We start from the raw sequence: 24337 nt of genomic DNA on the forward strand, positions 1-24337 counted from the left end.
TGCAATATTGTAAGTTTTGTTAAGTAGTATTTATGCATCATAATTGAAATTAACAGGGGCTATAACTGTCCTGATAAAAGCAAGGGCACATGCAAAACTAAAGGGACATCCCATTCTACCTGTGGTTAAGTAGCAGTGCTATCCAGTCACAACTGCCACTGCTAGTGTAACATTCATTCGTGTAACTTCAGAGTAATGATTACTAAATGGCCGTAGCGTTCAGAGGACTACTTTGCAAAATACTCTTCCAAGCTTCCATTCCTTGAAAATATTCCTCCCTGGGAATGCTCAGCGAGATGGTCAAAACAGCACTGCAACACAGTTTGGCACCCATGTTTTCTATGCTTTGAGTGGGGGTGTCTCTGAGCTAATCATGAGGTGTGCATTTGCAGACAACCAACAGAACAATAATCTAAGCATGCACACAAATTCCGAGGGTGCAGCCCTACTTCGCTCAAGCCGCAGGCTTGGAGCTCTGTTTTACGAAACAACACCCACTCACCCCCGGCATGGTTTTCATCAGCTCTGAAAGCCGAGATATCTACAGGCATCACACATACAAGGCCAAACAAGAAAAATATTTCTTTTTCCTCCCAGCATTCACATGGGAGCTTGTCTGTAGGACTGCCAACTTCACAGCTGATCCCTGTGGCTGTAACTGGAGCAGCTGTTTCATGCTCCTTCAAATCTGTAAAGGGAGCAAGGTTCTTCCTAGGTTGGCTAATAAAGCAAAAAAAAAAATGGGCAGGGAGTGCAAACATCGCTGCAGAAAAGCACAAGCACTTTGAATAACTCTTCCTCATACAGAGGAAGAGTTGCCAAATGAGTTTCCAGCCTTTTGTGCAATTCCTAAATAAGGCTTCCCCCCCCGCCCCCGCTTTCTTGCACATCTACCCATTTCCCTCATTTCATATCCTTTATATGTTTCTTCTTTTGCTGGGAGAAGGAAGGAAGGAAGAAGGAAGGAAGGAAATGTGTTTTTTGTTTTCCATATTCAATTATACAGATAGTCCTCGGCTTATGACTATAATTGAGTCCAAAATTTCTGTTGTTAAGCTAGGCAGTTGTTAACTGAATTATTTCATTTTATGACCTTTATGCTACAGTTGTTACGTGAATCACTGTGTTGTGAAGTCAGTCGTGGTTAAGTGTTGAGTCTGGCTTCCCCCACTGACTTTGTTCGTTGGAAGCTGGAAGGTCACAAATGGTGATCACATGATCCTGGGACACCGCAACCTTCCTAAATACATGCCAGTTGCCAAGAGCCTGAATGTTGACCATGTGACTATGGGGGATGCTGCAGTGGTTGTGTGAAAACGGGTCATAGGTCACTCTTTTCAGTGCTGTGGTAACTTCAGTCACTAAATGAATGATGGTAAGTCAAGGACTACCTGTATACCTTAATTTACAGGCAATATTAATTAGTGGTTAATATTTCAGTTTTTTAAAAAATCTTGACCTGCTCTTTCTGTCATGTGGCTTTTGGCAGGTATGTATACAAGTGCAGATATGGTTTTGTGACATGGGATAGGAGAAGCTGGTCTGGTTTATCTTGGAGTTGATGCCACCCTAGATAGATTGGGGGAAAGTGGGATGCAGATCTTGGCATTGCTCTTGCAGTTTTTCTTTCTTTATAATTTTTTCTATCTAATCTACTTTTCTTTTGCAGGAAAGACTTTCTAAAATTAGGATCATCTGATAATATTTCTTAGAAAGACAATAAATATTTATTGTTAATTGTGGTGGGTCAAATTGCCGCTCAGAAGATAGATAAAACATCTGGCTGAAAAGTTGGCATACCTATTTCTGATCTGGATTGAAGAAGTTGAATAAATGCCCCCAGAACAAGGTTTATATGTGGATTGCAACATATTTTGAAGTGGAAAGTCAGCAGAGACTCAATATCCTGAATTATAAATCAAGCTGGATAAAACTAAGCTGAAAAACCTAAATGTTATATTGGCCACTGCTTTGCTTTTAGAGCAGATGGAGGTGGGAAAATACAGATTTTATAACATTTGCAACTACATAAGACAACCAAACTTGTACCAATACTTTCAAGTAAATCGAAAGAGAGTTTTTGTTTCAAGCAATAGTAGATTAATGGTTCAAATGGTGTTTGTAAACTTCGGAACATAAACTAGTTGATACCAATAGCCAGTAAGGCACTTTGTATTGGAGCACACAGCTGTACAGGCTAGGAAAGTGACAAAACTTGAAATGCAGTCAAGAGACATTTACATATTCTTTGACCATATATATTGAAAAAGGACATTTACAGGTTTTCTTCCTTGGAAACTCTTAACCTTGTTTTGAAAAATCTGTTTACTCACCTAGGACAAAATTTTTAACAGTAAAACATTTCATACCTCTTTTTTAAAAGAAGAAAAATAAAGAAAACAACAGCCAACATTTTAATATCCAAGCCACAATAATTAAAGAGAGAAATCAAGAGAGAGAGAGAAGGGGGAAAAAAAGAAATCTCTCATGTTTCCTCTGTCCCTGGAATTTTAAAGATTGGTGTCACGACAAACTCAGATGGTTTCACGGGGTACAATAGCTTTGGTATAAAACTTGCACAAGTAAAAGCTGACAACGTATTGCAGAAACAATGCACCAGACCCAATGCAATGCTGTGGTCAGGACAGTCCACCTTCTCTAATGTCTTTTGCTTTGCATGTTATGCTTGTTGAGTATCTTCAGCAGAGATTTACTCATGTAATAAGGTCTTTTGGTAGAACCATCCTGACTTTCTAAATCTCCCACTAGGAGGAAGAAAGGCAGAGAGCAAAAAATGAAACCAATCCAATACTTCCATCTGCTGGCTCTTTTGTGCACAACAGCAAATGCCTGGCGAGATATATATATCTCACATATATTACACATGGGATGTTTTGGCATTTATTACACTGTAAACACTGGCACAATAATATAATCAGCCCTTTAGAATCAGGTGGGCTAGATGCTGCACCAGTTCCATCAAGAAGGCCTTTGTCTCGGCTCTTGACTCGAAGGAGTGCAGGATCCAAGCCTATTTCAATCTTATCATCTCATCAAGAAATGATTTCTCTAGTACATTATGACTTCTCTAAAGCAAGGAAGTGCATTTGATCAAGCTTTAGCTTTATGTTAAAGCACTATATGCATAAAATGGACACTATAACAAACCGGTAGGGTTTGTCCTAATGATTAAGAAACACATCAGTCAAAGTTCAAAGCTATTTGCCTTTCAAAAATAAATTATTACTTAGTTTGCACATTAATGCTCATTCATTTCTGAGAAAGATATTCAGGAATTTTGCCTATCAGATGTACACTTTGCCATTATTGAACATTTCAAATTGGCTGAATGGCAGCCAAATTTCAGTGCTATTGCTTAGCATTTTCACTTTTTTCCCCCAGTTGTTTAGAATGTTTCCCTTAAGGGCATTTCTCCATTTTATTTCTGACTGGGTTTACTTGTTCAAGTACAGCCTATCCGCTATGCTCACACATATTAAATCAGTTTATTTTAACCATGGTTTGTTAAATAAAAACCAGGCCAGAATAAAGATTGCATGTGGAAAAAAAGTAATTTTGTGACTTCTTTGGCAAATTCTTAGTTTGTTTTTTCTCCTTTATGTGTTAGCTTCTTTGTAGTGATTGCTAAACCCCTGTTTTAATCAGTATGATAACAACATACATTTTACAGATGTCACTCCTGTTCTAATAATTGTTAGAATCAGTTCTAATTATTTAGAAACAATTCAGTGTTATACCTAACAATTCCTAAAGACACCTAATGATGTCTGTTGGTTGTATTGTGACTTAAAAGTGCATTCTTGCTGTTTTTCAAATGAATATCATCAATTTATCTCAATTGAAAACATTTAAGACTAATCCAAAGATTTAATATGCAAGGACATGCTTAACAAGGATTAAGTCAATGATTTTGCCTACTATATATCAGTGGTGGGATTCAAATTTTTTTACTACTGGTTCTGTGGGCGCGGCTTGGTGGGTGTGGCTTGGTGGGTGTGGCAGGGGAAGGATACTGTAAAATCTCCATTCCCTCCCCACTCCAGAGGAAGATTACTGCAAAATCCCCATTTCCTCCCGATCAGCTGGGACTCGGGAGGCAGAGAATAGATGGGGACGGGGCCAGTCAGAGGTGGTATTTACCGGTTCTCCGAACTACTCAAAATTTCCGCTACCAGTTCTCCAGAACTAGTCAGAACCTGATGAATACCACCTCTGCTATATATCCCAAGATAATAACAGCATGCTAGGTGGGTTCATATATAGCCATTATCTAATGTTTGAACAGGCATTACAATGGGAAAATGTGTTTTTTTTAAAAAAATAATGAATTACATATGATTCAATCTGCTGTCCAGTTATCCATGGATAAAAGTTGCCTTCTAGGGACATTCCGAATAGTTAACACTCGATTGCTCAGTGCTCAAAGATTGTTGTAGTTAAGAGGCTCTATTCATCTTTTAATTTGTATATTTGCATGCAGGGAAACTAATTTGCTCTCCCTTTTAGTAGCACAGAAAGGAACAAATTTGCCTTCCTCTAAATGGAAAGGACCATTCCATTAGGCACACTCTTTTGGAGGCTCCAGCTGAGGGAAGGACAAATGACTCTAACCAGATCCTGGTTCCTCCTGCATCACTCCTGTTGTCCCAGAGAGCTCCTCAACCTTCTAGAACAGTTTTTGCTGTAGTAGGTAGCAAAATAATCCCTCCTCCAGGAAAGCTAACTATGTGCAAATCTGGATGAATTACACTTGTCTGGGTGAAAAAGTACATCTACTCACTGAAATGGCCATTCAGCTGAGTGCATATATATAATTTATTTCAGACTGATAGCTTTCTCAGGTGTTTTGGAATACAAATGATGTAAGCACCTTTCTCAAAAAAATATTCTCATCTGGAAATAAATTGCTCCTTTTAACAGAATGGACTTCCGGAAAAAGCTTCTTCTTTGCAACAGAAGAGTTAAAATGCTGGGGAAAAACCCACCTAAGATTCTATATTAATCCAATTAATATCGGTTGAACTCCCCAATTATCTTAAAACCAAGTCCATCTTGATGGTAGAACTAGGCTGTTCTGTTGAATGAATTTTGGAGGGTCCAATTTTAGAATGATAAGCTTGGCATTTGTGCAATAAGTTAGAGAAAAAAGTAGAATTACCGATGCAAATCTGGACACAAGTTTCAATCAGAATTGAGACCAATCACCCCTGTGTTAATGACAGAGTATAATGTCATGAGGGGATAATGGAATTCATGATTACATATTTTTAATACAATGTATCCTATTTCAAAAGCCTCTCATGATCCAGGAGAAACAGTATAACTAAAGCTACCCATTGTTTTAATGTTTAACAGAAATAAAACTTCATATGTGATAACTGCTAAATAAGCAGCATGACTGTGAAGGAACTCTGCTTAGAATATGTTCTCTCCCCAGCTTTTACTAATATAAAATGGGATTAATGCATTTTGAATTCCAGTTATGAATAAGAAAAATGCATTTTTCTTCGCAAGACTGCGTTCTATTTTATGATGCAGGATACTAATTTTTGATATTTACTCATTAGGTCTTTTTCTATCTGACTCAAGACCAGGTTTTTTAACTTCAGCTACAAGGAATATTCATTCATATTACACCTCTCTCATTTCTTTCCTCTCTGAATGAAAAATGATCACGTGTTCATATAAATAATGCAAGAGGGACCTAAAAGGCAAATGAGCCTTAATTCTTTGTCTTTGTCATGCAGAAGAAGAAGGAGAAAAACATATAACAAAAAGCAAATGATCTGAGTTTTAGATCAGATCAACCTTCTTCAACCTGATGTCTTCAAAGATACACTGAACAAAGATTGAACTGGTAGGGAAGAAGTTCTAACAAATCTCCAGAAGACTAAGTTAGGAAAGACCAACTTGTTTACAAGGATTTCTTCCATAGGGGGGAAAAACTAATATTGGATTTTATTTTATGGATTTTTTTTCTAGAAAAAAATGTTTACATAGGGCATATAAAATCATGGCACTCTTAACCAGTATTATTAATAACATTTTGCAACTGCACTCATAAATATTGCATCTGGTGGTGAACAGGGGCTATTGCATGACTTACATTTTTAAAAAAATGAATAATAGATATTGGTGTGACATTCTTTTTCTTTAAAAAAGTGAAGATATTTAAAGAATCTTTACCCTTTTTTTGAGAGAGAGAGATAAATCAGCAGGAGCCCAATTTATCTCCATCTCAACTTTTAGGAGGCAACTGAATTAGCAATGTGCCCTTCCTTATAGGGAACCATTAATATATTTTAGTCACAGTTTAAGTAGCTGTCAATCAGCACATACAGTAAAAATACAGCCATAGCACCATCATTACAAATTTAGGACCACCTGCTGGTTACCGATAATCTTGATATGTTTATGGCTAATTAGGATACATTGTAGTGCTTTGAAAAATTGCCTGAATATCCTTTACAAATATACACCTATAAAAAAAGTTATCAAAATGGCTGTCATTTCAGACAGCAAAATCTCAGGTTAGAAAAGTTATTAAAACACTAAGAGCTAAAGATTAAAAAAAAGAAGCTTCACATTTACACGTTTCCCATAGGCACTCTATAAAAACTATGATGTGACCTTATTTCACAGCGGTTAAAAAGACGTCTTGAAAATGTTGCCTGTTTGCTTATTTTTTAGATAGTACAAAGCAACACAAATGATTTATTAACCAGAAGCGTCATACTTTAAAAAAAAAATCTTTTGTCTAAATTATACGCATTCTGCTTTTAAAATGTTTTTCCCTCCTCTTCCTTAAAACTAGCACTCTTGCAATTTTGAGCATTATCCCATTAACTTTTTGGGACTCAGTTCCTTCTTCCCCAAAATCCGGTGCAGACTAGCTGACATGTAGTAAGGTTTTGCTGTAGATCCGTCATTCCTTTCCAAGTCTTCGCCTGGGTAGAAAGTGGTCAAAAAGAGCCAAAGCAAAAAGCAGACATGCAGTCAAAACAAAACAAAGGAGAGATTCAGAAGAAAAAGAGGAAAAGAATCATTAGAATTCCTACAATGGTAGAGCTGAATTTCAGTGTGTGATGCCATTGCAGAATATCAAAAAAGCATTCATATAAGCAATTTCAGGTCAATACCAAACAAGTCATAGCTAAGTTGCATTAAGCCATGCTGTGATCCATATTTTTTGCCCATGCAACAGGTTAACTTTGAAGTTAAATAATTAACTTATACTTGGTGGTGAAGCACAGAACCCATCAATACTGTATTTCCACAGTAGTCTTGGGCGGGGTGGGTTGGATTGGGATGAGGAGCATAATGGTAAATCAACTGCAATTATAAGATGATATGTTGACAGTTGAATGATTCTTTTGGAATAAAATAGATTCTGATGACATGGAAAACTAGAATACTAGGACTATAGTTCCCATGCAAGTATAGGTCATATAAAGGTCAAGTTTACAAATGATTGATTCACAACCAAAAGATGGAGCTCTCTCCATCTAAGGAGATGGGAATCATAATTATTTATTGAGCTCTGGATCATTTTTCTAAAATTCTGTCTTTAGTGCTTTCCCAGTAGCAAGTGGGATTTCCACAACTAGGATGCTCAAAGACGTTTGTCATCTTTATAATTTCATAAGGATGGCTAAACTTATTTGCATACAGAGCACAGACTAGTGCAGGAACAGTTACTAATTCATGCTCCCAAGTAAAATATGGACAAAACTCAGCAGCCCTTTTTCATGCGGCTGTTGACAAAAATAGGATTGCCAACATGATCGCCAACGTCCGATGACGGACATGGCACAAGAAGAAGAAGAAGAAATATATATTCCAGCTCTTTTAAAGCCAACCTGGTTGCAGAAGACGAAATATGTTACTTTAAGTTCAACCAACACAGCTGTCATGATTAAAACAGCAAGGATGTTATTAGCAAGAACACATAACACTTATCTACTTAAATGCTGCTGGACAAAATGAAGCTATAAAATACTTAGTAGTTAGTAATTATTATGGAGCAGTTTCTCAAAAAAACCATAATGGTAATTAGCATTTAGTAATAGGTCACTAGCTGACTAATGAAATCACATCTGACATGTGATTGCCCATGCAATAAAAATTTCAACTGAGTAAACTCTAACAAGAGAAGCAAGAAACAGATCCCTCCAACATGTTCATGGATTTTGTTAGGAAGTTGAATTACCAGTCCTTTATCTGAGCATTACTGAAAGAGGAAATAAATCACAAAAGGCTGATGACTTACAAAAACAGAGGAAAAGTGTGTCAACACACATTGCATAGACACTGAAGAATCCATGTGCAACCAGATACGACCCTAAAATGACGGTCTGGAAAAAAAAGGAAACCATGTTAAATTTACATTATTATTATTTTTTTAAAATTTATTTATAATACAACACAATATAACAAACACAAAACACATAATATAAATTCCTTTTTTACAACTGTTTTGTAACTGTCATCTTCTAATATTTACATCTTCCCCTATTTCCCCTTATACTGTACTTTTCCTTCTTGTCCCTTTTTCTCTTATTTACATTATAATTCCTAACAATCATATTAATTTTGTACATTTTATACATTGTCCTATAAACCTTTTACATTTATTATTTCTCCTCTTTCATTATTGTTCACTATTTCTAATCTCCAGCCAGTGTACCATTTGTTCCATATTACATAGTATTCCATATCTTCCTTTTCTTTAAGTTCTTTTGTTAATTTGTCCATCTCGGCACACTCTAAGATTTTTGTTATCAATTCTTCCTCTGTTGGTGTATTTTTATTTTTCCAATTTTGTGCAAATGATATTTGTGCGGCCGTTATAATATTTACATTATTGTGATAGTTTTTCTGAAGATATTCCTGACTCTAAATTTAGCAAGTAACAGTGATTCCACAGTCCTCCCTCCTCTCCATGCCCTAGCAGATTTACTAGAACTGGTGCAGTGGACAAGGCTGTTAATAGCAAAGTACAATGTTATTAATAGATTTCTGGATGGGATACTGTAGTTTCAAGTTACATCTTCCTTTAATGTTACACTAACCCATTGCGAACTATGCTGGTAATCCATTGCTTCTTCTGTCTTGCCCAACCTTTCTTTAAAGGCACATAGTACATAGTCAGGGACTTCTTTCTTTTTAAAAAAATCCAAACAGAGGTGCAGAAGAGCAAGGCAGATAGGGGAAAGCAAACAACCTGGGATCTCCCTATGTTTTGGGTTCCAATGTCCATCAGCCCTATCCAATATGAAAGCAGCAAGTTAATCTCTAAAGATGTAATCCAAACTATCTGGAGAAGATCATGCTACTTGCCCAAAATATGAATTGGAATCCAAATATCAAGTCAAATTTGATCCCCCACCCATTCCTGAACGTGAATCAGAGCTAATCTGTGGAGACTGAGATAGTACTGTAGCTGCAGACACTTTCCCCAGAGTGTATCTGAGCAGCAATAAGCAAAGATGTTTTAAATAAATCAGAATCAAAAGAAATCAAAGTGTGGGATTGCTTGTCTTGTTAGGGGCTGGAGAGGCATGATCCGATCGTCTCGCCATGCCAGAAGCCAACCTCATGCTTGGACCTTTAATTCTTCATTTGAACTTACCAAGAGGGGGACCCAATAATAATTCAGTGAAGGTGCTTCTTGTGCAAATGCTGGTATCCTGTGTGTGAAGAAAAAGAAGGCTAGGACACCTGCAGGAGACACAAAAAAACCCACAGAGAGAGTATTAGCTACAATATGTCTTAGTTAGATTTCAAAGCTCTTTTATCTCTCATATTTTGAAACAAACAATATAGTTTGCAATAGATAATTCCATGTCTGGGAATATACATAAATGTCCTGTATAAATGATTTATTTTTAAAAGAGTCATGGTGGCGCAGTGATTAGAATGCTGTATTGCAGGGTAATTCTGCCAACTGCCAGGAGTTTGATCCCGACAGGCTCAAGGTTGACTCTTCCTTCCAAGGTTGGTAAAAGGAGGACCCAGACTGTTAGAGGCAATATGCTGACTTTGTAAACTGCTTAGAGAGGGCTATAAAGCACTGTGAAGCGGTATGTAAGTCTAAGTGCTATTGCTATTCAACTATTTACCCCCAAGCCATTTAGGCATCTCCATTTAAACATACCTGCATTTTCAGAAACAGGGCCCATGAGAGTTTTTATAACATAATTTTTCAAACAATAAATCCCTACATTAATTATTTGTAGTGGTCTAAAATTCGCATTCCAATTAATTATCTGTGAATAATTCATGCAACCAGAAGATTTTAATTTATTTTATCATTCCTTCTGTCTCTTTTTAATAACATGTGCAGTTACCAAAACAGAAAAGAAACCCAAACTTGATTTTAAAAAAAGCTTATCTAGTTTATTTCTTGGAGAACCATTTAACTACTTTCAATTAATCTTATTCAGTATGTTTAGTGATAAATTGAGATACTAATTTAGAATAACAGCTATGCTAAGCAGGAAGGAGAAAGAATGTAAATTAATTAGTTCCAGAAATTTATTCTTAAGCACAAGGGAAGCATGAAGTAATTTCACTGTTAAATGGTTTCATTTCAGACAACTCTCATTCATTTTCTAGTTATAAAATAATGTGCATAATATACATATATAATATACAAATAATATACAAATTCTTTTAATTCAGAACACTTATCTTTTGATCTGCTGCTGGGGAATGTTTATTACAGGTAGTCCTTGAGTTTATGACCATAACTGAGTCCAAAATTTATGTTGGTAAGAGAGACAGTTGTTATATGAATTTTGCCCCATTTTGCAACCTTTCTTTCAACAATTGTTAAGTGAATCACTGCAATTGTTAAGTTAGTAACACTAAGGCTTCCCCATTGATTTTGCTTGTCAGAAGGTCACAAAAGATGATCACATGACCCCAGGACATTGCAACCTTCATAAATATGAGTCAGTTGCCAAATGGCTTAATTTTGATCACATGGAGATGCTGCAATGGTCGTAAGTGTGAAAAATGGTCATAAGTCACTTTTTTCAGTGCCATTGTAATCTTGAACGGTCACTAAACGAACTGTTGTAAGTTGAGGACTACCTGTATTAGTTCTTTGCCATGATTAGATCACTTCCTAGCTGATAACAGCCTCATTCCCTGTGATAACCTCTGTGGGAATGGTCCACCCTATCCTTGCACAATTGCGGTCAATTGTGCTCATCAGTCAAAGACTACCCATACAGGAGTTTTGTGTCAACAATCAGCTTAGCATGACCAATGGCCTTAAGAAAACTGAAAACAATGAATGTGAGTTAATTAAGTAGAACTAATGTTATAGTAATATATTAATCAGTGTTCAACTAGAGCAGGGTGGGCAAATGTGGCTCTTTTACAACCTGTGGACTTCAACTCCCAGAATTCCTGAGCCAGCTGGCTCAGGAATTCTGGGAGTTGAAGTCCACAGGATGTAAAAGAGCCACATTTTCCCACCCCTGATAGAGGAAATAACATGTATAATGGATATTTTTTTTTAGTTCTGTATTTCGTATTTTAATTTTTTTCTGAATAAAATAAAATAAAATAACACACACAGACACACACATAAATTAGTTGATTGACTCACCCACAGCTCCAGCAACGAGGAGTTTACCCAGGAATAATAAGAAGTCTGTTACTTTATCCAGGACTGCAACCCTGTGCAACAGATAAGAAAACTGATATTATTTTTATGTTGTTTTAAGCCCCAAAGACAGTAAGGTCTGTATCTAGCTGTTAAGGTTACTTTGATAACTACGTGACCTACTATTTCTATCTACCTAAAGGATCTCATTTTAGAGAAAGATTTAAAACCTGATAATTAATTTCCTCAGAGAAATTAGTATTTTAAATTATTGAAGGGGAAAAGCAGATATTCTTTTGTTTGCTGGATTGTGGTCGTAACTCGAGGACTACTTCTATATCAGGCCAGGTATGCCAACCATTTTGTTTCCCTGGGCCGCACGGAGTGAAGAGGAATTGTCTTGAGCCATATATGAGATATATAATAATCTCTCTCTCTCTCTCTCTCCCTCCCTCTGTCTCTGTCTCTGTGTCTGTCTCTGTCTCCCTCCCCCTCCCTCCCTCCCTCCCTCCCCCCCTCTCTCTCCCTCCCTCCTTCTCTCTCTGTATCAATAATGTTAAAGATTAAGATTTTGTGGGGGCCACATTACTAGCTATCCAGGGCTGCATGTGGCTGACAGGATGCAAGTTGGACATGCCTGTACCATAGTTTTACTCTATATTCTCTTGGACTTCCATGAATAAAGCTAGATGTGGAGAAGAACTGTTCAAGTGGTCCTCGACTTAGGACCACAACTGAGCCCAAAATTTCTGTGGCTAAGTGAGACACTTGTTAAGTGAATTTTGCCCCATTTTACAATCTTTCTTGCCACAGTTGTTAAGTGAATCACTGCAGTTGTTAAGTAAGTAACACAGTTGTTAAGTCTATCTGGCTTCCCCATTGACTTTGCCTTTCAGAAGTCATAAAAGGGATGACCACGTGACCCTGGGACATTGAAACCATCATAAATATGAACCAGTTGCCAAGTGTCTGAATTTTGATACATGACCATGGGGATGCTGCAAAGGTCGTAACCTGAAAATGTGAAAAATGGTCATAAGTCACATCTTTCAGTACTGTTGTAATTTTGAATGGTCACTAAATGAACTGTTGTAAGTTGAGGACTACCTGTATTTAGGGCTGCTACAAGTTGAATACAGCTCTCTACACCGTTAAATCATGTCCCAGATCGAATGGGAAGCTGTACTGGGGAGACCTGTTTTATGTTTGCATTCTTTATCCTACTGGAACATCTTAGTACAAAATTCCTGGGAATACTGTAGATTTATTTGCTCATTTTGTGTCCCTCCTTCTTCTATCTGTTATATGTACATACCTCTGCACCATGGCAATCTTCTATTAACAAAACTGCCCAAGAAGATAAAAACTGAAAATGTTTGGGTTTAATTCTTTTATTAATATTCATATGATGTGAGATGGATGGCGTGTGCACTTAAATAAAATAAATATAACATTTTTCAAATTAACTCAAATAAATCTATGTTAGGGTGTATTAACTATATTCTTTGTGAATATATCACAAACTTGTTTGTAGCATTAGTTCATAATTTAAAGTTTCTACTGTGTTTCTCCAAAAAGAAGGCCGGGTCTTATTTTCTTTTGAACCCTGAAAAAACGGGTAGGCCTTCTTTTTGGAGGGTTCTAATTATTGACTCACCTCACAGTGGTGGCACTGACAGCCCCACCCAGCAGGAGCCCGCTCCTGGCCCGCTTCTTCTGCAGCCGCTTGCTGCCACTAGTACGAATTGCCCCGGCCTACGTTTCGCCTTCAGATGCCTGCCGGAAGCCCTCTGCAGCTGATAATAGAGATAATAGAAGGCTGGAGATGCCTGCCGGCGGGCAACTAAAAGCAAAATGGAGGCCATGGTGATGCGTGCAAGTGGCGGCAAGCAGCCGCAGAAAAAAGTGAGGCAGGTGTTGGGGTGTGCGAGGCCAGGTAAGTAGGGCAGTTCCACTTCCTATCCCCACCCTAGCTTATTTTTTACCTATGTGCCTAGCCCCACCCCCTGCACCCTGGGGTGGGTGGGGTCTTAATTAGGGCTAATTTTGTGGGTGGGGCTTAATTTGATCATATGCACTCAAAAACATGACAGGGCTTTTTTTCAAGGTGGGTCGTCTTTTTGGAGAAACACCGTATCTCTGCCACTGTGTGAAACAATTAAAAATGTGATCTAGCCTTTAAATGTGATCTGTTCCTAAATTTTAATTCTTTAAAAGGATTGCATTTGCAACTCCAAGAATTTCTGGACAGGACAGCATCATGGAATTAATGGTTCAAAATATCTAGAGGGCACCAGTCTTAGACAAATGAGAATAACATGAATATTTAAAACATTAATCAAGCACATTTTTAGTGAGGGCAAATATATGGAGCATTATGGGATTATACTTCCTTACCTCACCACATTTCTCATGAGAAGAAAGAAAGCTTCCCTTGCTGAGGTGCAGAAGTTTTTACCATAGATTGCAATCTGCGGAATAGTAACAGCTGTTAACATATGCTAAAGTTTTCTGAGACTAGATATTAAAGTATCTTTTAGTATGCAGAAACAAAGATATAAACATTTCAATTCAAAATAGTTTAAATACTATGGTTTAAATCATTATATTAAAAATTTGGAAAACTGGCATTGCCACATCAGTTATAGTCTGCATAGAAGTGTATTGGAAAAGGAGAGAGTGAAAAAGAAAACCTACCATGATGTAAGCATTCCTGTTTATAAATTTAAGGAATTTTTCCAAGCACCAAAAACAGCATTTGAGGCAGCAAAGCAAGAATTTAGCAAATGCATTTTGTGAGCCTGCATGAAAGAGAGAAAACATTTCTTAACAATTACAAAATGTCAATATGATGCCATATATAAGATTTTATATGGTGCATGAGAATTGGAGATGTAGAATAAAGTGGGGTTGAATAAAGCTTTAAATATTTAAATAAAATATTTAAATATTTTAAACAAAGCAATATTCACTCTATCAATGGTTAGAAACTTTCCCATTCATGGCTTGTTGTAAAATACATTTTCCCAAAGTTCATTACATGGAAACACTGGAACAAGATATATAAACCAATTGTGATTTAGGCCCTTTATGGTTATAAATGCTTCCGCCAAATTTGTGTTTCATATGAATGAGAAGGCATACAAGTGTTCATAACCTGAAAAAGGGAAGTCTTATTTCATGAAAGCACTCCATGGCATAGGACCCGGGTATCTTCGAGACCGTATTCTGCCACCAATAGCCTCCCACCGGCCAGTCCGCTCCCACAGAGAGGGTCTCCTCCGGGTGCCATCAGCCAAGTTATGTCGGCTGGTGACACCCAGGGGGAGGGCCTTCTCTGTGGGAGCCCCAGCCCTGTGGAATGAACTGCCCCCGGAAATACGTAAGATCTCCGACCTCCGGGTGTTTCGCTGCGCACTGAAGACCCTGTTGTTCCGCCAGGCTGGCCTATCAACATAATAATTTTAAATTGGGGTATTTTAAATTTCTGGGGTTTTAAATTGAGCCAAATCTATTTAATCATTTTAATTTTTAACTGCTGTTTTGTCTTGTGTTTTTAAATAGGCTGTACACCGCCCTGAGTCCTTCGGGAGAAGGGCAGTATAGAAATAAAATTATTATTATTATTATTATTATTATTATTATTATTATTATTATTATTATTATTATTATTATTATTATTATGAAACTCACCCTTAAGTTTGTGATCAAGGTATTCCAGGATTACTCTAATTAGTTGAACCACTGCAAGAATTAAGGAGCCAAATGCTAAAGAACCTGTATGATACCTAAAGGGGAAAAAAAATCAAATTCAAATACCTAAAGAAAAAAAATTCAAATTCAAATACCTAAAGAAAACAAAATTCAGGAAGAAGCATGTTACTAGACATTGTACAGTTACAAAAAAGGTTAATATGACTGATAAAAATTCTACTATACAACATTATGAATTATAACATGTATTCATCATATATTCATTTAGCCAAATGCTAAAGAACCTGTATGATACCTAAAGAAAAAAAAATTCAAATGTTACTCTTCAAGAAGAAACATGTTACTAGATATTGTACAGTTACAAAAACGGTTAATATGGCTGATATATAACATTATGGATTACAACATGTATTCATCAGGTGTGTGTGTGTGTGTGTGTGTGTGTGTGTGAATTTGTAGTTCTAATTTACTGCTATTTCTAGGGTCAAAGGGAAGTTATAGATACATTTAAAATCTATCTGTGTGAAAACATGACAGGGAAGTCAGAGGGAGAAGTGAATTCAAACACTGACGTAACATTTTACTTACCGTATTGCTCGTCCAAATGAAGAAAAGAGAGGGCAGGGTGGGATGTCAGCAGGTTTTCGGAAGGCCCAATAATAAGAAGCAAAGGCACCAGCAAGGGTACATTGACCCAATGCGATCGAAAAATTGACCAGCCAGAGAAAGACAAACACATTGATAATTTGAAAGACTAAGATGTAGCGGTGATATAGACTTTCTCCCCCGTAGAAAGCAAATGTACACTGTGCCCCTGGACATAGTTTGGTCACATTAGTAGTGTTGAAAGTCTGTTCAGGGACAAAAGAAAAATAATCAATTGGAGAGATGAAGTGATTTCAATACAGTCTCAAACTGTGAATCTTTCCATTGTTAGGCGAATGGACAGAGAACAACAGAGGGCAGTGTTCAGCTAATGATTGCATAAGTATTAGTGATACTCATGTACAGTATATTTAACATTTGGGACAGTGAGATAACAGTGTATTGTGTAACGTATTATAAAAACAGCTTGAGATAGACTGCATAAGCACAATCAAAATACTAGATCTGATATTATTAAAAAACCCAGAACTTCTGCAAGTGATGGAAATTTTGCTTTAGCAGAATTCAAGCTGTTAAAATAGTTCTTACAAATCATCCTAAATGCCTAAACAAGTTAACACATTTTAGGCAGTACTGTGTCTTGTGGTTGTAGATGCTTCACAGGCTTCAGTAGATTTCCAATGTTTCTAACAGTTTCAGAAAACTCTTAACAAAGTTAATCAAACAACCAATAACTTAATCTCCTATATGTGTCTGGTCAATGCAAGCTTCTCTCATTAAATGCTACACTCACTTACAATTAGAGTAGACTGAAAAGATTCATTTGTACAAATTTGTCAGAAGCAATGTGGGGAATTTAAAGCATAGGGCATTATGAAAGGATAGAGCATTAACTAATGAAGGATTAGAATGTAAATGGGTTTTGCTTACCTCTGGATAACAGGTCAAATTTGCATACTTGCATAAACTTTGATTAGCCATAACTTTGTACACAGGTTCTCCTGAGGTAGCCAGGAAACTTAATTGGGTTAAGTAACAAACAGAATCAAATAGTCACAGTATGTAACATTCTACCAAGAGGAAGCGTCACAAAGAATACATTTAATTTCCTTTGTTTTTTAATGACTAACTCAGGATATGATAACCATAGTATGCATGCATTTTCTAAGAACCTATCTGCCTGATATGCAGCTAATTAATCAGAGGTATAAAATTTGTTATTCTTTTACTTAATATCAAGGACATCTTTGCTGGTAATTTTGGGCACCAGGTGAAAAAAGAAATAGTACAGCTCAAAGATCACATACACAACAGTGCAAAACTTGCATTTTATGTAAGGATTTCACCCACAATTAATCAGTGGGAAGAGAAGTTCTGGGAAGGAATGTAAGCATGTAAATAAGTAATTAAGAAACCACTGAAGAACAGAAGATATTTTATGCATACTGAATTTTGTAAGGTTCTCTTCATTTATTTACTTGAATAAATCAAGTGTTCTCAAACTTTCTGCACTTTTGATGGCAAAAAAAAAATCACATGATACTTGAATCAATTAAAGGGTAAGAGATCAAGATTTCTTCCTATGCAAAATATAGCTTCTATTGAAGGAGGTTAAGATGCTTGCTTCTTTCATGCTTTAGCAAAGAAATGATAAATTGGATAGGTTTGAATTATGACAATTTTGCAGACTCATAGAGTTTAAAACTGGTTGCTGAATGCATTAAAAGCACCCTCTAAAGGATGCCATAGAATAAATGGAGTGTTTAACAAATTATTAATATTGAGCAGGGAATAACAAGCTTGTATGATTTCTCCTTGATTGTTTAATGCATTTAGGGATCAGTGTATAAGCAAAGCTTGTTAGAAGTGTGCTGGTTAGGAAGGTGAATATATCTATAATTTGTATGCATATTCTTGACGGAGCATGTAAATGATTTCCAGCAAATGCAGCAAATGATATGGTTGTGAATAATATTGAATTAATCACCAAAGCACTTAATTCTGACAGGGAGATTGTGATGAATGATTGCAAGTTATAGATAAACTGCAAAAAACTAGAGTATATGAATTTGTGTGCTTATACCCTGTTTCCCTGAAAATAAGCCCAATCGGCCTTTTGAGCGCATGTGCTAAAATAAGCCCCCCCTGAAAATAAGTCCTCTGCAGAAATATTTAAACGCAGAGCTGGAAATCAGGTAAGACGGCAAGAGGAGCTCCATCTTGCTCCACGCGCCTCAAAATAATAAGACCTCCCTGAAAAGCGCTTATTTCGGAGTTCAAAAAAATATAAGACAGGGTCTTATTTTTGGGGAAACACAATATAATGGGAAATGGAGATATTTTAACATGTGCAAATGAGGGTGAAAAGTAATGGTGCTATGTAATCTACTACAAAGAAAGATTATTGAAAGAAGTGTATTATAGCATGCTTCTACCCACTATGATATGTGTTACTAAGAGTAGACTAAGACGAAGTTGAATGCAGTGGGAATGGCTTACTTAAGAAATGTGTTTAGTACAAAAGAAAAAAAATAGATGAGTGAAGAATACAAACATGGATTGAATACAAGAATGAAAATATGAAAAGAAGCATGGGAGAAGAATGTTGGTGTGGTCACAAAGAATAAATTAGGATTGAATCGTTGACTAAAGGAGAGGAGGAAGTTAAGGAGGAAACATGATAAACGAGACTAGTGAAGCCTTATCTACTGGTTCCCAAAGGAATGCAGCAAGTGTGGTGAGATTCTTGTAATATAAGTGACCGACAATAATGAAACTGCTGTGTCCTATTCATGAAGTTGACCTGGAACCTTGTACCTGACAACTGAATTACCAATATCTGAAGGAAGAAATAATGGATCTAGAGGAAGAGCAGAATAAGGAAGCTGTAATGGAATGGCATTAAAAGATCTGCAAAAAGAAAGAGGTGAGAAGCCTACAGAATAAAAGGCAGTGTATGGAGTACAGGAAGTCCTTGACAACAGTTCATTTAGTAACCGTTCAAAGTTACAATGATACTGAAAGAAGGGACTTATGACCATTCTTCACACTTACGACCGTTCCAGCATCCCCATCATCATGTGATCAAAATGCAAGATGCTTGCCGTTGATGTGTCCTAAGGTCATCTTTTGCAACCTTTTGACAAGCAAAATCAATGGGGAAGCCAGATTCACTTAACAACTGTCTTACTAACTTATCAACTGCAGTGATTCACTTCACAACTGTGGGAAGAAAGGTTGTAAAGTGGAGCAAAACTCACATAACAAATGTCTCACTTATCAACAGAAATGTTGGACTCAACTGTGGTCATAAATCGAGGACTATCTGTAATATAAAAATCCACAAGGATAGTTTGCTAGGGTAGAAGAATATGGGAAGGTATACAGATAGTCCTCAACTTACAACCATTCTTTTAGTGACCATTCAAAGTTACACCAATACCAAAAAGTGAAGTATGACCTATCTTTGCACTTATGACCACTGCAGAATTCCCATGGTCACATGATCAAAATCCAGGCACTTGGCATGTATTTATGACTGCTGCAGTATCTCAAGGTCATGTGATCACCATTTGCAACCTTCACAACTGGCTTCTGGCAAGCAAAGTCAATGGGAGAAGCAAGGTTCACCTAACAACTACATGATTCACTGAACAACTGCAGTGATTTGTTTAACAACTGTGCCAAGCAAAGTCATAAAAACTGCCTTGCTTAGCAATGCAAATTCTGGTCCTAACTGTGGTTGTATGTTGAGGACTACTGTAGTGTATGGTGTTTCATAACATTTAGCAATGTTTCCTTTTTCTTACTTTCATTCCTTTTTAAGAATTTACTATTTATCACTCTTTTCTGGATTCCATATAACGTTCCTAAATGGGAATAGTGTGATGAATACTTAGTGTATGCATGTACGTACCAATAAAGTGCTCACCTGGAGATGTGAAAATAACCTGTAACTACTTACTCTTTGATAAAAAGGATACACGGCTGTCACTGCCCAGTATGAAATGCAGATGGCGATAAGAATAAAGGTTATAATTGGATAGAATAATGTAGACATGATGTATCCAATTGCCCTAAACAAATAAACAAATAAATGATTAAAGTTATTCAATTTATCAGATGTCAGCTGCAAAACAACCAACTTTGTATACAGCATACCAAATTTCTACTGTGATTTCTATTCCTTGTGTGTAAGTTTTCATTATGCAAATTGTTATGGTATATGTTGTCATAAAAATGTAAATTTCCACAATGCCATATTCATTGGCCGTAACTAACAGATCCCCTTCCCATCCATTTGTCCATTAACATAAAGTTCATGCAAACAATATTTCTTTAAATTAAAAAAAAATGCTTATGTACCTATGTTTTTATTTCTGATGCCCTTTAGTTCTTTATTATACAAGTTGTAAAAAATAGAATAGAATAGAATTTTTTATTGGCCAAGTGTGATTGGACACACAAGAAATTTGTCTTGGTGCACATGCTCTCAGTGTACATAAAAGAAAAGATACGTTCATCAAGGATCATAAGGTACAAGACTTAATGATAGGGTACAAATAAGCAATCATAGGGTACAAATAAGCAATCAGGAAACAATATCAATATAAATCATAAGGATACAAGCAACAAAGTTACAGTCATAGTCATAAGTGGAAGAAGATGGGTGGTGGGAACGATGAGAAGATTAATAGTAGTGCAGACTTAGTAAATAGTTTGACAGTGTTGAGGGAATTATTTGTTTAGCAAAGTGATGACGTTCGGGAAAAAACTGTTCTTGTGTCTAGTTGTTCTGGTGTGCAGTGCTCTATAGCAGTGATGGCCAACCTTTTTGTCGTTGCGTGTCAAAAGCGGGGGGAGTGTGGGGGGGGTCACTCATGCGCGTGCCCACACCCATAATTCAATGTGCTCCGCCCCCCGCGCATGCATATGCGACCCCCTGCACTCACCCTGCTTTTGGCATGTGATGGTCCAGTGGGCCCAGTAGGCCCATTTTTCACCCTCCCCAGGGTCCAGAGCCTTTCTAGGAACCTGGGGAAGGCAAAAACGGCCTTCCCCACCCCCCAGAGGCCCTCTGAAGGCTGGAAACAGACTGCTTCCCACATGCCGGAGCTGAGCTAGGGCAATGCTGACTTGCCCACAGATATGTGGCACGCATACCATAGGTTCGCCATCACGACTCTATAATGTCATTTTGAGGGTAGGAGTTGAAACAGTTTATGTCCAGGATGTGAGGGCCTACTGTAAATATTAGCAATTTTGGGTTGCTAATCATTGCCCTACAAAATTTCATCTTTCATTTTGTCCTAGGTTCTACCTCTTCCTCAACTCTTCCTTTGCATTTTGTATTATCCTTTAACATTTGTTTTATCAATATTTTTATTCAATGTCTTTTACAACAAGGCATGCTTCACCCCTGCCCCCATACTGTAATTTTTGGTATCAGCTTCAAAAATCTTTTTTTTTAAATTGTAACTTCTGTCCAATGCCCAGGTCTTTTGTTCTACACAAAAATTCATCCATCGTAGTTCTTAGTACATGTTGAAACTGACATAATGAATCTTATTTCCCTTAGCTTCTTTATACAATGGGACCCCAGAAATAAGAACTGTGGCTCTTCAGATGTGATTGAGTTATATCTCCTAGGAGACACAATCACTCTAATCAATTCTGAATACTGGAAATTGTACGTGAAGAACAATAGCTCTTTCATCCCTGCTATATCCAGCAAGCCGGCCTGACCTAAACTTTTCCTCTTTTAAATGGGAATTTTAAATTTGGTTTTAAATTATTGGGGTTTTAAAATGGTTCAGCCAAATTTATTTAATTTGTTTTATCTCTATTTTAAATTTTGTATTTATATGTTTTATTTTATGGCTGTTCACCGCCCTGAGTCCTTCGGGAATAGGGCGGTATACAAATTTAATAAAATGAAATGAAAATGAAATATCCCACAGAATAATAAAGTTCAGACTTTTCTTTCTTGGGTTTACAAATACACAGAAGACATCTTCAATTTTTGTTGCCAATGAAGGGGACTCCGCAAAGGGAAGGAAATATTCAAACAGAAGGGTAACATATTTAGGGGGGAAATGAAACTCAGCACCACCTGTGAGTGACATGGCAGAAAATCAGAAGCCACTCAGAAGTGGTATGGTTAGGATAAGCCGTTTGCTTGTAAGTAGGAAAAGGGTAAACAAGAATGGAGACTTTCTTTGGTCCATGCATGGAGTAAAAAAAAGTCAAATTTAAATGAAAGTCTAATATTTCTTTTCTCCTTTCTAACAAATCTCTTCTAGGGAACATTTTATTGTTCTCTTTATTCTTTGTCAATGTTTGTTTATTATTTCCATTTATACGGCTGCCCATCTCAAATGACTCAAGGCAGATAACAACCATTAAAAACAAGGCAGATAACAACTATTAAAAACATCATAAAACAACACACACAATCAGCAGCTGGTAAAAATGTAGAACCAGAACCAATAAATGAATATAGCCATTGCACAGGTTCTGCTGCACAACTGGATCCCTAAGTCTGGTAACAAACCCATGCTTTTAAGTTTTCATGAACAGCCAGCAGGCTCAGGGCTAATCTAATCTCTGGAGTTTATATATAATCTGTTTCTGACATGGCATATAATTCAAAGATTATATGCCATGACAGAAAACGTTCTTTGCCTGATGATGTTTCCAAATAGCCAGAAGAGCATAATGGACCAAAGGTAGATATAATCAGGGAGAGTTTATCTAGTCCCTCAGGCAAGCCAGAGCAATTTATAGGTCATTACCAGCATCTTGAATTGAACCTAGAAATGGCAACCAATGCAGCTTGCAGAGCAGAAGTATAATGTGGGCTGATCAAGCAGCACACATAATGCCACTGCAATATGTACCACTGTAGCTTTCAGATATTCTTTAAGGGCAGCTACACATAAGGCACATAGTAATAGTCCATTCATCAGTGTGTTGAACAGAGCATCTTGGTCCAGGAATGGATGGATGCATTTATTTATCTATTTAAAACATTTGTATAACCACCCGTCTTATATCGAACTCTGGGTGGTTTCCAACCAACAATTAAAACAATATCAATAAAAAGACAACATAGCACATATACTTCCATATATCTATCAAAACCTCAAATATCAAACCTGGTACCAAAGGCAAGCTTCCATATGCAGCCTATCATTAAACCTTCATGTCCTTTTTACCCTATGTGATCTTGATAATTTCTTGGTAATGTTATGAAACCTGACTTTCTTCTCTACACAAGAATACTTTTATATAATTACCATTTCAATTTTAATTAGCTTTCCCTAATGTGAGCAAATATACTCTGTGCATGTTTATAATTATTTCACATAATTCAAATAAGAGCTAAACCTTAAATTAAACCTTGCATTAAACGTTAGTTCTACATGGACAATTAATGTATTGTGCTAGAAACACCTTGAATGGGTTTTTTTTCAATCACTGAAGAACAGTGTACGCTTATGCTATTCAAGAAATAATTACTACAAATCAGTGCATTTCAGAATTTAATAATAGATAGGCCTTATTGAAATCATAAATTGTTTACAATAATAAACTGCTTGTTAAATTCTATGAATAGATCATAACTGATTTATTGCTAATATAAACTGCCATTTCACTGAAGAGATGATTACACTAAATTTGAAAAAAATTACTCTTGATCAAGGATTACTCTTAAATCAAGGTTTAATTTAAGCTTTCAGTCATTAACCACATATTTTTCAAGACCTTGATTAAGGGTTGCAGTCTACTGTGTTCACAATGGAGTGCAACATTTCTTTTGATTAATGCATCAAAATGCATCATATTTATGCAGTTTCCAATGCAGAAACATTGGACAGTATTTCTGTGATCTTCAGTGACCTTTCATGGAATATAGCCAACGCTATAATGAAATAATATTTTTTTCACTAGACGTTTATGAAAATTTCTGCACATATTCTTTTAATTGTATTATTTAATTTGCTATGATACTTGCAGATGAGCCCAGAAAAATAGTTGAGTTTGATGACAAGACTACAAAGTTGATACCCCATTATATATATTTACTTTCAACTTCCCCCAAAACAGCAATCCTGATTATTGGCTTGGTGAGGGATAACAGTCTGAAATTCAGTTTATACAAGGACAGAGACAAGGCTGCTCTTTATAGAGGGAAAAAAACCGAGAGAATACTCTTGGCCTTATATTTATTTTCGGTATCATTTCAGACAAAATAAACAAACAAATTATGTTGACCGATTCTTCCATAGAGATGCCAAATGTACGTTTTAAATAAAAAAATAGAAATATTATATAAAGTGGATAACGTAATTCACAGTTTTTGAGGTAGCAGAGTCA

General features: G+C 36.6%; 1 protein-coding gene across 3 annotated transcripts in view; it reads right to left on the bottom strand.

The window, feature by feature from the left end:
* Window positions 1-2156: 2156 nt before the first annotated feature.
* SLC44A5 (solute carrier family 44 member 5) overlaps window positions 2157-24337 on the bottom strand; it is a 169853-nt gene continuing 147672 nt past the window's right edge. For 2 of the 3 annotated variants that reach the window (XM_034437013.3, XM_087889833.1), the window contains 10 exons: window positions 19942-20034; window positions 16889-16976; window positions 15941-16203; window positions 15332-15426; window positions 14336-14439; window positions 14036-14109; window positions 11642-11712; window positions 9653-9741; window positions 8291-8375; window positions 2157-6968 (listed from right to left, as the gene is read on the bottom strand). In XM_034437013.3, coding sequence (XP_034292904.1) covers window positions 6856-6968; window positions 8291-8375; window positions 9653-9741; window positions 11642-11712; window positions 14036-14109; window positions 14336-14439; window positions 15332-15426; window positions 15941-16203; window positions 16889-16976; window positions 19942-20034 — 1075 coding nt within the window. In that variant the 3' untranslated portion in view covers window positions 2157-6855. The remainder of the gene's footprint in view (window positions 6969-8290; window positions 8376-9652; window positions 9742-11641; window positions 11713-14035; window positions 14110-14335; window positions 14440-15331; window positions 15427-15940; window positions 16204-16888; window positions 16977-19941; window positions 20035-24337) is intronic. The other variant, XM_087889832.1, reaches the window with a different exon arrangement.

This window comes from Pantherophis guttatus, chromosome 3 (genome assembly GCF_059756535.1).
Source record: "Pantherophis guttatus breed Tessera chromosome 3, ASM5975653v1, whole genome shotgun sequence".
NCBI classification, from domain to species: Eukaryota; Metazoa; Chordata; class Lepidosauria; order Squamata; family Colubridae; genus Pantherophis; species Pantherophis guttatus.